Raw genomic sequence first — 14,910 nt, 5'->3', positions numbered from 1 at the left:
AGCCCAGAATTAGAAACCCCCAGAAAATATAAAATAATGCTTTGGTCTAGTCCTGGGAGGTATGATGGCATTATCTTGAAATTTGCTATCTTCTTGTGTAATTTAAGAATATCCCCTTTTCTATCTTTTTTCTTCTTCTTAAGTCACCATCCATCTCTGAGAAGCTGGATGGTAGGGATATCAAGAAATATTCATCCCTGCCACACGGGGTGCCATGCTAGGCTCTGTAATGAGGGCTGTATGATACAGTCTGTGTTAGCAATAGAGCTGTCTGGTTCCTCTCTAACCAGTTTCCCACCTGGAAGCCAGAATGGTCCTCATGAAAAGAAAACAGACCATTACAGTTACCACTTAGCTGGCTTCCTGGAGCCCACTCTTTTCCCTACAGTCTCCTCTTTCCACAGCAGCTGTTATCGGAAAGGGGTCCCGATCCAGACCCCAAGAGACCGTTCTTGGATCTTGTGCAAGAAAGAATTCAGGGCGAGTTGTAAAGTGAAAGGAAGTTTATTAAGAAAGTAGAGCCGGGTGCGGTGGCTCATGCCTGTAATCCCAGCACTTTGGGAGGCCGAGGCAGGCAGATCACGAGGTCAGGAGATCGAGACCATCCTGGCTAACACAGTGAAACCCTGTCTCTACTAAAAATACAAAAAATTAGCCGGGTGTGGTGGCAGGCGTCCCAGCTACTCGGGAGGCTGAGGCAAGAGAATGGTCTGAACCCAGGAGGCAGAGCTTGCAGTGAGCCGAGATCGCGTCACTGCACTCCAGCCTGGGCGACAGAGCGAGACTCCGTCTCAAAAAAAAAAAAGAAAGTAGAGGAATAAAAGAATGGCTACTGCATGGACAGAGCAGCCCCGAAGGCTGCTGGATACCCATTTTATGGATTATTTCTTGATAATATGCTAAACAAGGGGTGGATTATTCATGCCTCCCCTTTTTGACCATATAGGGTAACTTCCTGACGTTGCTGTGGCATTTGTAAACTGTCATGGCGCTGGTAGGAGTGTAGCAGTGAGGACGACCAGAGGTCACTCTTGTTGCCATCTTGTTTTTGATGGGTTTTACCCAGTTTCTCTACTGCAGCCTGTTTTATCAGCAAGGTCTTTATGACCTGTATCTTGTACTGACCTCCTATCTCATCCTGTGACTTAGAATGCTTAACCTAGCTGGGCGCAGTGGCTCATGCCTGTAATCCCAGCACTTTGGGAGGCCGAGGCAGGTGAATCACGAGGTCAGGAGTTCGAGACCAGCCTGGCCAACATGGTGAAATCCCATCTCTACTAAAAATACAAAAAATTAGCTGGGCGTGGTGGCAGGCACCTATAATCCCAGCTACTTGGAAGACTGAGGCAGGAGAATAGCTTGAACCTGGGAGGTGGAGGTTATAGTGAACCAAGATCATGCCTCTGCACTCCAGCCCAGGCGACAATGTGAGACTCGGTCTCAAAAAAAAAAAAAAAAAAGAACACCTTAACCTTCTGGGAATGTAGCCCAATAGGTCTCAGCCTTATTTTATCCAGCGTTTATTCAAGATGGAGTTTCTCTGGTTCAAACACCTGTGGCACAGCCAGAATGATTTCTTTAAAGCATTTACCAAAGTGCGTTATTCCCTTCCTCAAAACCTTCCAATGGCTGCCCACTGCACTTAGGATGAAATCCACAGTCCTTCCTGCAGCTCTGGCCTCCAGCTCCCTCTCCAGTGTTATTCCCACCACTCTTACCTTGTTCACTCCCACCCACCACTAGCCTCCTTGTTCCTCCCACACGTCAGACTGTTCCTGCCGCAGGGCCTTTGCATTTGCTCTGTCTGCAGCCTGATGCTCTCTCTTCATACAGTGACACAGTTTGCTCCTTTACTTCATCCAGATCTCCACTTCAGTGTTACACTTTATCAGATGCCTTCCCTGACCACCCTATAGAAAGCAACACCTCTAGCATTCTGTACCTCTTTGTCCTGCTTTAATTTTGTACCTGTCAGTTATCTGTAGCTGACTCTTCATTATTTATTTATTTGTTCATCAATATTGTCTGTCTTCTTCACTAGAATATCAACTTCATGAGGACTTCATTCATGATTATCTAGGGATAGATTCTGACCACACTTGCAATGGCCGCATTCCCCAAGCCCCTGCCAGAAGGCACAGATCCCACAAGCAGGGAGTTCCTCCACTGGCAGCTGATTGCATTTTTCCTCTACCAATTTCCAGACTCTGGTGTATTTCTCCTACTTCATTTACCATAAGCACTTGTTAAATACAAATTTTCAACAAAGAAAGTGATCATGCTTGAAAATGCTACTTTACATCTACCAAAAGTCTTTCAAGTAGATGTCAAATTTTATAAAATATTTACTGGAAAAAGGTTAACAGCAAAATACCTTTTTTTTTTTTTTTTTTTTTTTTTTTTGAGACACAGACTCGCTCATCACCCAGGCTAGAGTGCAGTGGCGCGATCTTGGCTCACTGCAGTTTCCACCTCCTGAGTTCAAGTGATTCTCCTGCCTCAACCTCCTGAGTTGCTGAGATTACAGGCACCCACAACGATGATGCCTGGCTACTTTTTGTATTTTTAGTAGAGATGGGGTTTTGCCATGGTGGTCAGGCTGGTCTTGAACTCCTGACCTCAGGTGATCCGCCTGCCTTGGCCTCTCAAAGTGCTAGGATTACAGGCATGAGCCACTGCACCTAGCCAGTAAAATACTTTTTATACCATGTTTTGTCTAGTTTTAAATTGCCATTATGCCTAATTCATGGAGTGATACTATATAAAATACAGCTACTTTATCTCATCTAAGATGCCAATATTTTAAGACAGATAACTGGTAAGAATATACCAGTAAGAAAAAAACACTAACAATTAAACTATGATGCAGAACTGATTATAAATACCTGCCAATTTCATAGATATTAAAATATGGCGTGGAGGTGGAAGAGTGAAATGAAATATGGTCAATCGCTGTCTGCTGTTAACCTTATCTGAACCTTCCTCCCCCACTCAGTGGATGACTGAAGGAGACTTGGGGTACTTCTAGTGTTCTGTGAAGGAGCTCAGGTCCTGATCACTCTCGCTTTGCTCCAGGGCATCGTTCTGGAGCTCCTGAAGGAGGCCATGGTGACCAGCCTCGGGGACACCAGGGGCTTCCTGATTGACGGCTATCCTCGGGAGGTGAAGCAAGGGGAAGAGTTCGGACGCAGGGTGAGTGATTGTTATGGGGATCCTTCCAGAAGAAAAATAAGGTACATCCTTGAGGTTGGGGGATAATTCAAAGTCTATGTCTTTCCCAATTACATTAATGAAAACTTTCCATTACAAGGGGCAGAAACTTAACTCAAACTAGAAATTTTTAAAAAGGAGTAGATTTATTGACTTAAGTAACTAAAACACCCAGCAGTGGTTTAGATTTGGTTGACTCCAGATATTCAAATGTGTTCATCAATTGTCTGACTCTCTCTCTCTCTAATTCTCTTTCCTTTGTGTTGGCCTCATTTTCTTCCTGATCAAGGCTTACCTTCTACCGTCTAAGTGGCCTCATAGAAAAGTGTTTCTGTTTCCCAGTGGGTCCAGCAAAAGACCCAGAGTTATGTTTCCTTATCCTGGATTTGGTCACAGTCCCATCATCACTGAGCCAATCACTGTGGCCAAGAGGGAAGGGGAGGGAATATGCTGGCTGGCCCAGCCTGGAGGACCAGGGAAGGATGGAAAGGGAGGAGGCGGCAAGGGCACCACACCTGAACCACACAGGGAAGGAAAATCACCCCCAGGAAAAGTAGGGCTGCCTTTACAAGAACACAGGGGAATGGGTGCTGGACAGGCAGAATCAGAACTACACACCACCCTCCCACTATCCTCCCGCCGTCCTACCTCCCAGCCCACCCTCTCCTAGTGAGGAGGGTAGGTCAGGGCCACTCACAGGGGAGCAGCAGTAAGTAAAACCCATTGTGGCTGCCACGTATTGAACCCACTCTGGGCCAGATCCTGTGCCCACACTTTATAGAGGGTACCTGTAATTTTACAAGTCCAGGCAAGAAGGCCTGGCCTCATTTGTTAAACAAAAACTGACCAGCCTGGAGAAATTCATATTTATACAGAGATCTCTTTAGACTAGTTTTGAAACATTTTTCATATGCAGTTTTCTCATTTTTTTAAAATAACGTTTTTAGATAGATAGGGGAAGTACTGTCCTCACGTTAAAGGTAATGAGTGAAGCCCAGAGAGGGTTAATGACTTCCCCATGGCCACACAGCTGGTGACAACTTACTGGTAAGTGCCACCTGCTGGCAGGACTAAGATTTTGCGGGACCCGTCGCCATCCACCTCCAGTGACATTGATTGAGGTGAATTATACTTGTGTGCCTCTGGGGGTTTACTTTGACCTCCTTCTGAGCTATTTCATTTAACTTCCTTAGACAGCGTTGAAATACTTCAAGGTCAATTGCTCATCTTCCCCTACACTTCCTACAGAAAACCAGAGTCAAAGAAAACATGTCTAGGTCTAGTTGGCATGGTGGACCCCGGACCCATTCTGGCTATCCCTCAACTCCAGAACTTCCATCAGCAAGATGAGGGTGGGCAGGGAGAAGTAGATTTGCGGAGCAGAGCCCCATGACTGTGGAAGGTTTAGGCAGTTCTTGATGGGGGACGCTCACAATGCCCAAGTTCTAATGAGCTTTTTCCCATGAAACAAACCACTTCAAGAGCACAAACCTCAACGTAAATCAACTAGTGTTTTACAAAATTGAATTGGGAGCATTGTTCTACTTTTTAAATAATTGTGGTAAAATAGACATAACGAAATGTGTCATCTTAACCCTTTTTAAGTGTACAGTTCAATGATGTTAAGTACATTCATATTGTTGTGAAACCATCACCACCATCCATCTTGAGAACTCTTTTTATCTTGCTAAACTGAAAGTCTACCTTTTATTTATTTACTTATTATTTTATTTATTTTTATTTTTGGAGTCAAGGTTTTGCCCTACTGCCCCGGCTGGAGTGCAGTGGTACAATCATAGCCCACTGCAGCCTCGACCTCACAGGCCCAAGCAATCTTCCTACCTCGACCTCCTGAGCAGCTGGGACTACAAGTGTGCACCACCACACCCAGCTAAACTTTTTGATTTTTTGTAGAGATGAAGATCTCACTCTGTTACCAGGTCTGAACTTGAACTCCTGGGGTCAGGTGATCCTCTCACCTCAGCCTCCCAAAGTGCTGGGATTACAGGTGTGAGCCACCACACCTGCCTGAAACTCTACCCTCTCCCTCCTTTCCCCAGCTCCTGACGACCGCCATTTTTCTTTCCATCTCTATGAATTTCACTATTCTAGGTACCTCTTATTTCACTTAAAAAATGCCCTCAAGGTTCATTCATGCTGCAGCATGTGTCAGAATTTCCTTCCTTTTCCAGGTCAAATAACATTCCATTATTTGATATGTTATATGTATATGCCACATTATTTTTATTCATTCACCTATTGATAGAAACTGAGTTTTCTTTCACTTTCTGGCTATTGTGAATAATGTCGCCATGACTACATGTATACAATATCTGTTCAAGTTCCTGCTTTAGTTCTTTTGGGCATATACCCACAGGAGGAATTGCTAGATCATATGGTAATTCTATTTTTAATTTTTTGAGGAACCACCATACTACACATATACATACATACTGCCAGCCATAGTCGCCACACCATTTTACATTCCTACTGACGATGCATGAGAATTTCAATTTCTCTTACCAACACTTGTTATTTTATGGGTTGTTTTGATAGTGGCCATCCTAATGGGTGTGAGGTGGTATCTTACTGTGGTTTTGATTTGCAGTTCTCTAATGATTAGTGACATTGAGCATCTTTTCGTGTGCTTTTTGGCCAGTTGTATATCTTCTCTGGAGAAATATCTATTTGAGTCCTTTACCCATTTTTAAATGAAGTTGTTTTCTTTTTGTTGTTGTCTAGTTGTAGGAGTTCTTTATATATTTTGGATAGTAACTCCTTATCAGATATATGACTTACAGATATTTTCTTTCATTTGATAGGCTGTCTTTTCACTCTTTTGATTGTGTCCTTTGATGCACAAAAGCTTTTCATTTGGTGTAGTCCAATTGATCTATTTTTACTTTTGTTGCCTGTGCTTTTTGTCCTGTACAAGAAATTATTGCCTAATCCCCATGAAGCCTTCCCTCTGTGTTTTCTTTTAAAAGCTTTGTAGTTTTAGTGCTTATATATTTAGGTATTTTGATCCAGTTTGTTTGTTTGTTTGTTTGTTTGTGTGTTTGTTTGTGATGGAGTCTCAATCTGTCGCCCAGGCTGGAGTGCCGTGGTACGATCTTGGCTCACTGCAACCTCTGCCTACCAGGTTCAAGCAATTCTTGTGCCTCAGCCACCCCAGTAGCTGGGACTACATTCACATGCCATCATGCCTGGCTAAATTTTTGTACTTTTAGTAGAGACGGAGTTTCACCATGTTGCCCAGGCTTCTGTTGGACTCCTGACCTCATGTGATCCGCCTGCCTCGGCCTCCTAAAGTGCTGGGATTACAGGCGTGAGCTACCACCCCAGCCTTGATCCATTTTGAGTGAATTTTTTGTATATGGTGTCAGATTATTTTGCATATGGATATCCAGTTTTCCCAATGCCATTTGTCGAAAGAATATTTTCTCCCACAGAATGATCTTGGCATTTATGTTGGTCCATTTGCATTGCTATGAGGAATACCTGAGGCTGGGTAATTTATAAAGAAATGAGGTTATTTTGGCTCATGGTTCTGCAGCCTGTACAGGAAGCATGGCATTGGCATCTGCTCCTGGTGAGGCCTCAGGAAGCTTCCACTCACAGCAGAAGGTGAGGGAGAAGCCAGTGCATCACATGTTGAGAGAGAGATGTCAGAGGCCCCTGACTCTTTTCTATAATCACATCTTCCGTGAACTCATGGAATGAGAACTCAGTCATTACCACAAGGATAGCACCAAACCGTTCATGAGCAGTCTGCCCCCATGACCCAAACACCTCCACCTGACCCCACCTCCAACACTGGAGGTCACATTTCAACATGAGATTTGGAGGGGACAAATTCCAAACCATATTAGCATCCTCATGAAAAATCATTTGACCATATGTATGTGAGAGTTTATTTCTGGACTGTTTATTCTATTGGTCTATATATCTGTCTTTATGCCTGTACCACATTCTTTTGATTACTGTAGCTTAGTAATAAGTTTTGAAATCAGGAAGTATGAGACCTCCAGTTTTGTGGTTCTTTGTGGTGATTGTTTTGGCAATTCAGGGCCTCTTGAGATTCTATATGGTTTTAGAATGATGTTTCTATTCCTGGGGGAAAAAAAAAAAACTCATTGGGATTTTGATAGGGATTACATTAAATTTGTAGATCATTTTGGGTAATATCGACATCTGAGCAATATTAAGCCTTCCATGGATTGTTTAAGATTTTGTTTATTCTGATCTTCTAGCCAACGTCTAGGCTGTGGATAAGTCCCTAGAGATACATTCTAAGTAACTGAAGAACAGGAATATTTTTCTTATACCGCCTTAGAATCAAGGCCTGTGCAGGGCTAGGGGTTAGAGGGGATACAAAGAGAGGAAGGTGTGGTCCAATCATTGAGAAGCTTCCTGTCTATGAGGACTGGCAGTTGTGTAAACATGACACTAAAATACAATTGTGTAACAACTGCTGCAGGATCAACAGTGTTTACTGAGGTTCAGGCTTTTCCCACTTACCTTGCCCTTGAACTTAAGGTTAGGAGAGCTCTGAGAGAGCCTCCAGGAAAGTCAGGACAGTTCCAGTGCGTTTTTGGAAGTGATGGAAATAAAAGTCTTTACTTTTCTTTTTTTTTTTTTTTTTAATTTTTTTGATACGGAGTCTCGCTCTGTTGCCCAGGCTGGAGTCCATGGTGCGATCTGGGCTCACTGCAAGCTCCACCTCCCAGGTTCATGCCATTCTCCTGCCTCAGCCTCCCGAGTAGCTGGGACTACAGGTGCCCGCCACCACGCCCTGCTAATTTTTTGTATTTTTAGTAGAGACAGGGTTTCACCGTGTTAGCCAGGATGGTCTTGATCTCTTGACCTCGTAATCCACCCTCCTTGGCCTCCCAAAGTGCTGGGGTTACAGGCATGAACCACCATGCCTGGCCAAGTCTTTTTTTTTTTTTTTTTTTTTTTTTTTTTATTGCTCTGAGAGGTGGTAGAATATTCTTGTGAAACCCTCAAATGGTCAAGGAAAAGATGTATAGTAAATAAATAAAGGCTCTCTCTCTCTCTCTCAGTCAACAACAAAAAAAATAAATTATAATCCTTATTCTTCTTTGGGGAATTTTAAAACTGAGTCTGAAGGCAAACCCCAGAACTTAGGCCTATGGGGTTCCACACCATTCTGAGCAATGACAGCCCTGGAGCTTCCCAAGGTGGAATCATTAAAGCATGTCACTCATGTACTCTGGAGTCAGAAAACCTAGGTTTTTACCTCTGTCATATATTATGGAGATAATAATACCTGGTAACACCTATTTAAAAGGTTTTGTGAACATCAGATCATACAACATACATAAATGTCTTCTAAGCTATAAAAGTTTATAAAATAGTATCTAGTTTAGCATCACTCATTTGTTAATCACACCTCATACAAACCTCTAAAATTCCTGCTCCATCACCACTTCCTCCTTTGCTTAAAACCCAGTTGGAGTGAGCTCAAAGCTCTATGCAGCCCATTGGTCTGTCCTCTGGCCTTTGGGTAAGTATGAATTCAAATGATCCATGTGATCTTCCCTAAAGTAAAGCAAAATCCTTCCTCTCCCACTGTGGTCCCTGTTCAGACAGGTTTTAGAATGTGGCAGAGAAGAAGCCTAACTAGAACTAAGGAACAAGAAAGTCATCAACATGGTGACTGGACACTTACACCCAATGCTAAAATTCATGATGCCATTTCAAACAGCACACAGGTGACCTATTTCATTACTGAGCATACAACCCTTAGGTGAGATTTTAGACATCTACAAAGATAGTTTCTTACATACTGCTGGGAGGAACTTACAGAGACCAAGAGTGACACTGATTTGTCCCTGGACAGTAACTTTAGAAGATTCTAGTATCAATTAAGCAGGTGTGCAAGACAACACACGCAGCCCTCCAGAATGAACACCTGCTTTAAACCTGACCAGATGGCCAAGAATGGTGGCTCACGCCTGTAATCCCAGCACTTTGGGAGGCCAAGGCAGGCAGATCACCTGAGGTCAGGAGTTCGAGACCAGCCAGACCAACATGGCGGAACCCCATCTCTACTAAAAATACAAAATTAGCCAGGCATGGTGGCACATGCCTGTAATCCCAGCTACTCGGGAGACTGAGGCAGGAGTATCGCTTGAACCCAGGAGGCAGAGGTTGCAGTGAGCCAAGATTGCACCACTGCACCTCAGCCTGGGTGACAGAGTGAAACTCCATCTCAAAAAATAATAATAATAATAAAACCTGACCAGATAAACAAAGATGCTATAAACACAGAATGAGCTACTGTTGACTCATTACTGCCCTGCAGGGCCCTTCATTTGTAGCTCCCTTCCAAATTATAGGCAAAAAATTCATTTGAAATTTGACAAAGACAAATGCAGACATATGATTTTCCCCAGAGATTCAAAGTAATCAGCTAGGTTGAAAGCATATATTTCCCATTTGTGCATCAGGCCTGCAACTACGTTTGAGATCCATTCAAGCCTGGAGAGGTTTTAACCAGCCCACAAAAATCTCACCAGCCTTTCTGGGTCACCGAGATTGATGTGTCCAATGCATTGGACCATCAGTTCCTTTAAAAATTCAGTTAGTTAGGCTGACACTTTTGCATACCTGTAGCTGAGTTATCCGAGATGCAAGGTCCTTTGACGATTTCCTTGGCCACTGCATATGACATCGCTAAAAATCAAATGCAAACTAATGTCCACAGCTTAAGGGTAAGTCTGTGTGTAGTTTCTCCATTACCTTCCTATCTTCTATTCCCCAAGCTGGTTTTGTCCCTGTTGAATTACAACCTATGCCTTCAGTTTGCAGCATGATTTACTGGAGGAGGGGCTGTGTGTATGTATATGTATGCATGTAGATGTGTGTAACGGGGCAGAAGGAATATGAGAGAGGAGTCAGGGTTTCTGATCACCATCCTCATTCCCCACTCCAACTGAGAACCCCTGCTTATAGTGACTCTGGTGTGAATAGGCCTGTATTTGGAGCCTGGCTTTGTAACTCGTTGGCTGGTAAGCAAGTCAGCTAACTTTGTAGACCTCCATCTCCCCTTCTACAAAATGTTGGTTGGAAATATGTACCTCAGTGATTGTTGGGAAGATTGGATGGGATCCTTAACAAGTGCCTTCACACATTTATAAGCCTACATACGGTGTTCAATAAATCTTTACAATTTTTTCAATAACATGTATTTTTTCTCACTATAGAAATAAAAATATAAGAAACAATACACAAAAATACAAAACAAAGAATAACTAACCATCCAGTGATAATACCTTTAACATTTGATGTATATTCTCGCCATCTTTGTTCTGCCTGTTTTTGCATAGTTAAAATCATACAGAACATAAGAATAATAATTATTTTTTGAGTACTTACAGTGTGCCAGGAACTGAACTCGATGCTTTACACATGCCATTTGATTAATTTTTACAGTCCTACTTAATAGGTGTTAGTACCCCCATTTTATCGATTTTTTTTTTTTTTCTTTTTTTTTGAGACAGAGTCTTGCTCTCTCACCCAGGCTGGAGTGCAGCGGCATGATCTCAGCTCACTGCAACCTCCGCCTCCCAGCCTTAAGCGATTCTCCTGCCTCAGCAGCTGGGATTACAGGCGCCCAGCACCACGCTCAGCTAATTTTTGTATTTTTAGTAGAGATGGGGTTTCATCATGTTGGTGAGGCTGGTCTTGAACTCCTGACCTCGTGATCCGCCCACCTCGGCCTCCCAAAGTGCTGGGACTACCGGCGTGAGCCATTTTATAGATTCTTACCATCTTGAGAAGGGCTCTGTGCTTAGCCGGACTCCCTGGTGTGAAATCAAAATGCTTTCCAGCATTAAGCCAATCTCATACTCAACACCAGCCAAATTCACCACATATTAACAGAACTCATATTAATAGAAGTTGTATTAATGGAAGTCATATTAACAGAAGTCATATTAATAGAAGTAGAATGCATGGGTTTGCTCTTGGCTTTTCCCTCCCAAAAGACTCTTAGGTGAAATTCTGCCTTTAGCCGGAATATGTACATAACTCTCGTGGAGGTGGGAATGATGGCTTCACAGTGATCCCTCTACCTCACTGCTTTCAACCATCTCAAGACACTTCATTGACAGAACCAGTGTTTCTGTTTATAAGTGTATTCTAATCTTCAGAATGAGCTCTTAACACATACACACACATGCACACATGCACAAAGTTTGAGTCTGGCCAAGGGAATGTCCAGTTTGTGTGTTTGAGTTGTTTAGAATTGTGGGCAGCCCTGGAGGCCACATAGGATTTTCCACTTGAGATGTTCTGCTCTCTTCTTCTGGTTCCTGGTTCGCTGCAGAACTTAGAGCTGTGTAACGGCGGTGTGGAGGGAGAAGGTATATATCAATTGAGTAGTATTACTATCGTTAGGGTTGTGTGTTCAAGAATGCTGGAATGACCCAGATATTCCTCCTCCAGTGAGGTTCCCCCAAGGGGACATACCTCAAGGTGAGAGCAAATGAGAAGTAGGCACACCACTTTCTTTTCAGCCAGGGCCCTTTCCTGCCAGCGTAGGGAGACTCTGGTAGACATACTGGAACATGTGACTTAGGCTAAAAGCCTGAGTGAGGCCACTGACTCTTTCTAGACCTAAATCTGACCAGTGGGATACTTTACAGGTCAAAAGATGACTATCTTGCCAAGCCCGCCTTAAATAACATTAGCTTCATTTATGTAGTGTTTGAAGTGGATCAGGGGTTTTACATGTACAAACTCATTTAACCCTCACAATAGTCCTGTGAGTCAAACACTATTATTATCCTCATTTTTAAATGAGGAAACTGAGGCACACACCAAGAATAAGATAGTTGTTATTCTCAACAAAGAGAGTTCCTGGATGGCATGGAGAGCTCCTGCCCACTGGTAAACATGGGCTAACACCCATTCTGACGTAATCAGAAGAAAACTAAGGTGGGGGTGGAGTCAGAGGGCAAGAGGGCAAACTTCTCCTCCCGCTCCGCTTGCTGGAATGACCAAAGCAAAACCATGATCACAGCCCACAATGCTGATGTCCTCGTGCTGGTGGGCTGCCCTCATGCCCTGAGGGATGCAAGGATGAGTGTGGTCCCATTAGATCCCAAGAGACAGCAGAGGCGGCTTCTGAAAACTAAAATAAGTGAGTAGGCACCCCATTCCACTCGCTCCCTTTCCCATGGCCCTGCTCTCCTCTCCTGGTTCCATCTGGCCCACCCAGCTTCTTGCCCAAGCCTCATTCTGAAGACGCTGGCTCTCTTCGTCAGGGTGAGGTCACCAGGCTTTGGGGTTACATGCATCTGCTTCAGGCCTGTCACTCACTAGTCTCTAGTGACCTTGGCAAGGTTAACCTCTGAGGGTCTCCATTTCCTCATCCTTAAAGTGGCAATAATCGTACTTCCCAGCAAGGGTGCCAGAGGGCTTAAGGGATGGCTGTTTGTAAAGCCCTTAGCGCACTGAAGCTTAGCCAGCTGCTGAAATGTTGCTGATGGCGCCTCAGCAGCCCTTCCAAGGGCACTTGTGTTCTAACTAAGGTCCCCTGAAAATCAAAGGCCATGGAGAATCCAATAATGGTGGGAGAGCCCCAGGGTGCCAATGGGGTGATGTTGGGGGCAGGCCAATGTCCCGAAGTCTCTGATTCATTCAGCCACCTCTGCTTGCCAGCTTACTTGCTGTTGAAGACTAACCACAGTCCGGTGATAACAGAGCGGAGCTGGGAGCCAGACAGCTACTCCAAGGGACTTCCTAATGATACATAGCAAAGCATTTTGAAAAAAAAATTAAATGGTATCTCATTCAAACATTTCAAAAAATTGAGGTATTAAAATCAAATGGTTCAGGTCACTTCCAAATAGAATAACTGATCAATAGCTTTTTATATAGGAAGAGAGTGCTGATTCCAGGAGAGAGAGTTTAGGTCAAACCCCCTAGTTTTGGCACAGGAAAATGGCTTGGCAGAGTAGCTTATCAAACTATGATGTTGTGAAGACTCAGCGAGGGATCTTGTTAAGAGGCAGACTCTAAGCTGGGCGCGGTGGCTCATACCTGTAACCCCAGTACTTTGGGAAACTGAGGTGGGAGGATCTCTTGAGGTCAGTTCTTGACCAGCCTGGCCGTCATGGTGAAACCCTGTCTCTACTAAAAATACAAAAATTAACCCAGTGTGGTGGCGCACACCTGTAATCCCAGCTACTTGGGAGGCTAAGACAGGAGGATTGCTTGAACCTGGGAGGCAGAGGTTGCAGTGATCACATCACTGCACTCCAGCCTGCGCTACAGAGACAGACTCTGTCGCAAAAAAAAAAAAAAAAAAAAAAAACAGATTCTGCTTCAGCAGGTCGCATGTTATGCCTGAGAGTCTGCATTTCTAACAGGCTTCCAAGACATGGTGCTGGTCCAGGGGCCACACTTTCCACACCAGTGTGGAAGAAAAAGCTACCTCTCTGCCCCTTTGGTGCTTATTTTGGTCTAAAAGGTCATTTGTTGCCGGCTCCTGCTCAGTGACACATAATCTCTGTACCTGTGTCCCTGAATTATCTTTCCTGTCCCCACGAGTGGCCTGAAAATGACCCCACAACTGGAAAAATCGCCTGGCTGCCTCATGCAACCCTAACCCGAAGTTGTTTCAGGGAGAACATTAAGCCGCCTCCCAAGCTCGCCCTCTGCTGGTGAACAATGGTCATTTTTTCCCTAAACCCTCACCCAGCCTTTCTTGCTGCACAAATGCTCTTCTTTTTTTTCCTTCCAATTGATACAGACAGAAGAGTCGCATGACCTATTCCAGAAGTTTATTGCACTGTTGTAGATTTTGGAGAGTGTTTCCACTCTGTTCCTTAAAGTACACCCCTCAGAGGAGGTAGATATATGCTTGACCAACACTGTCTGGCAACTCACGATGTTGTGAGTTCTCCGTGTTGCCTAAACATCCTCTTCTTGACTGAACTTTGTTCTCATGCCACCCCACACACTTTCTACAGTGGTGGCAAGCCTTCATTTACTCACAGCTCGAATGTGGCAAGGTCACAGGGAGTAATGGTTTCCTTTGATCCAGGGTTGGAGGAGGATGCAAAGTAAGCACGTCCCAGAGACAAAAGAACATTTAAGAGAAGGATATGGAGATGGGAGACTCATACCACAGATCATACCACCATCATTCATTCATTAAAACATTTCTTCATCACCTACTGTGTGCAAGACTTGGGACTAGGAGCGGAGAATTCTTAATCCCTGCACCCGGGGAACCTAAGCCTCATAGAGGAAATAAACGTAATAGTGAATCGTTAGTGTCTGCCGTATGCCAAGGAGCATACGTACATTACCTTATTTAATTTTATTTCATCCTCACAGAAATCCCATGATCATCCTCATTGTATGAATGAGAAAACTCAGATGCAGAGAAGTGGAGTCAGACTTCTAGTTAATGAGGAAGTCAGTTGAACAATATGTAAGCCTGGCCCAGTGGCATGTGTGTGTAGCCCCAGCTACTCCGGAGGCTGAGGCAAGAGGATCACTTGAGTCCAGGAGTTCAAGACTGTATAGTGCACTATAATTATGCCTGTGAATAGCCATCGCACTCCAGCCTGGGCATCAGAGCGAAACCCCATCTCTTACAAAATAAAATACAAACTAAACAACAGTTTGTTATTATCTCTCATGGTTCTGGAGGTTATG

The 14,910-nt window shown here is 43.9% G+C and overlaps 1 protein-coding gene across 2 annotated transcripts in view; it reads left to right on the top strand.

Moving 5' to 3' along the window:
• The window catches only part of AK5 (adenylate kinase 5), a 287,532-nt gene that overhangs the window by 247,333 nt on the left and 25,289 nt on the right, over positions 1-14,910 (top strand). For both annotated transcript variants that reach the window (XM_007978238.3, XM_007978240.3), the window contains exon 12: positions 3,076-3,192. In XM_007978238.3, the coding sequence (XP_007976429.1) occupies positions 3,076-3,192 (117 nt within the window). The remainder of the gene's footprint in view (positions 1-3,075; positions 3,193-14,910) is intronic.

Source organism: Chlorocebus sabaeus, chromosome 20 (assembly GCF_047675955.1).
Source record: "Chlorocebus sabaeus isolate Y175 chromosome 20, mChlSab1.0.hap1, whole genome shotgun sequence".
Classification (NCBI taxonomy): Eukaryota; Metazoa; Chordata; class Mammalia; order Primates; family Cercopithecidae; genus Chlorocebus; species Chlorocebus sabaeus.
This window is presented reverse-complemented; position numbering and strand designations above follow the sequence as displayed.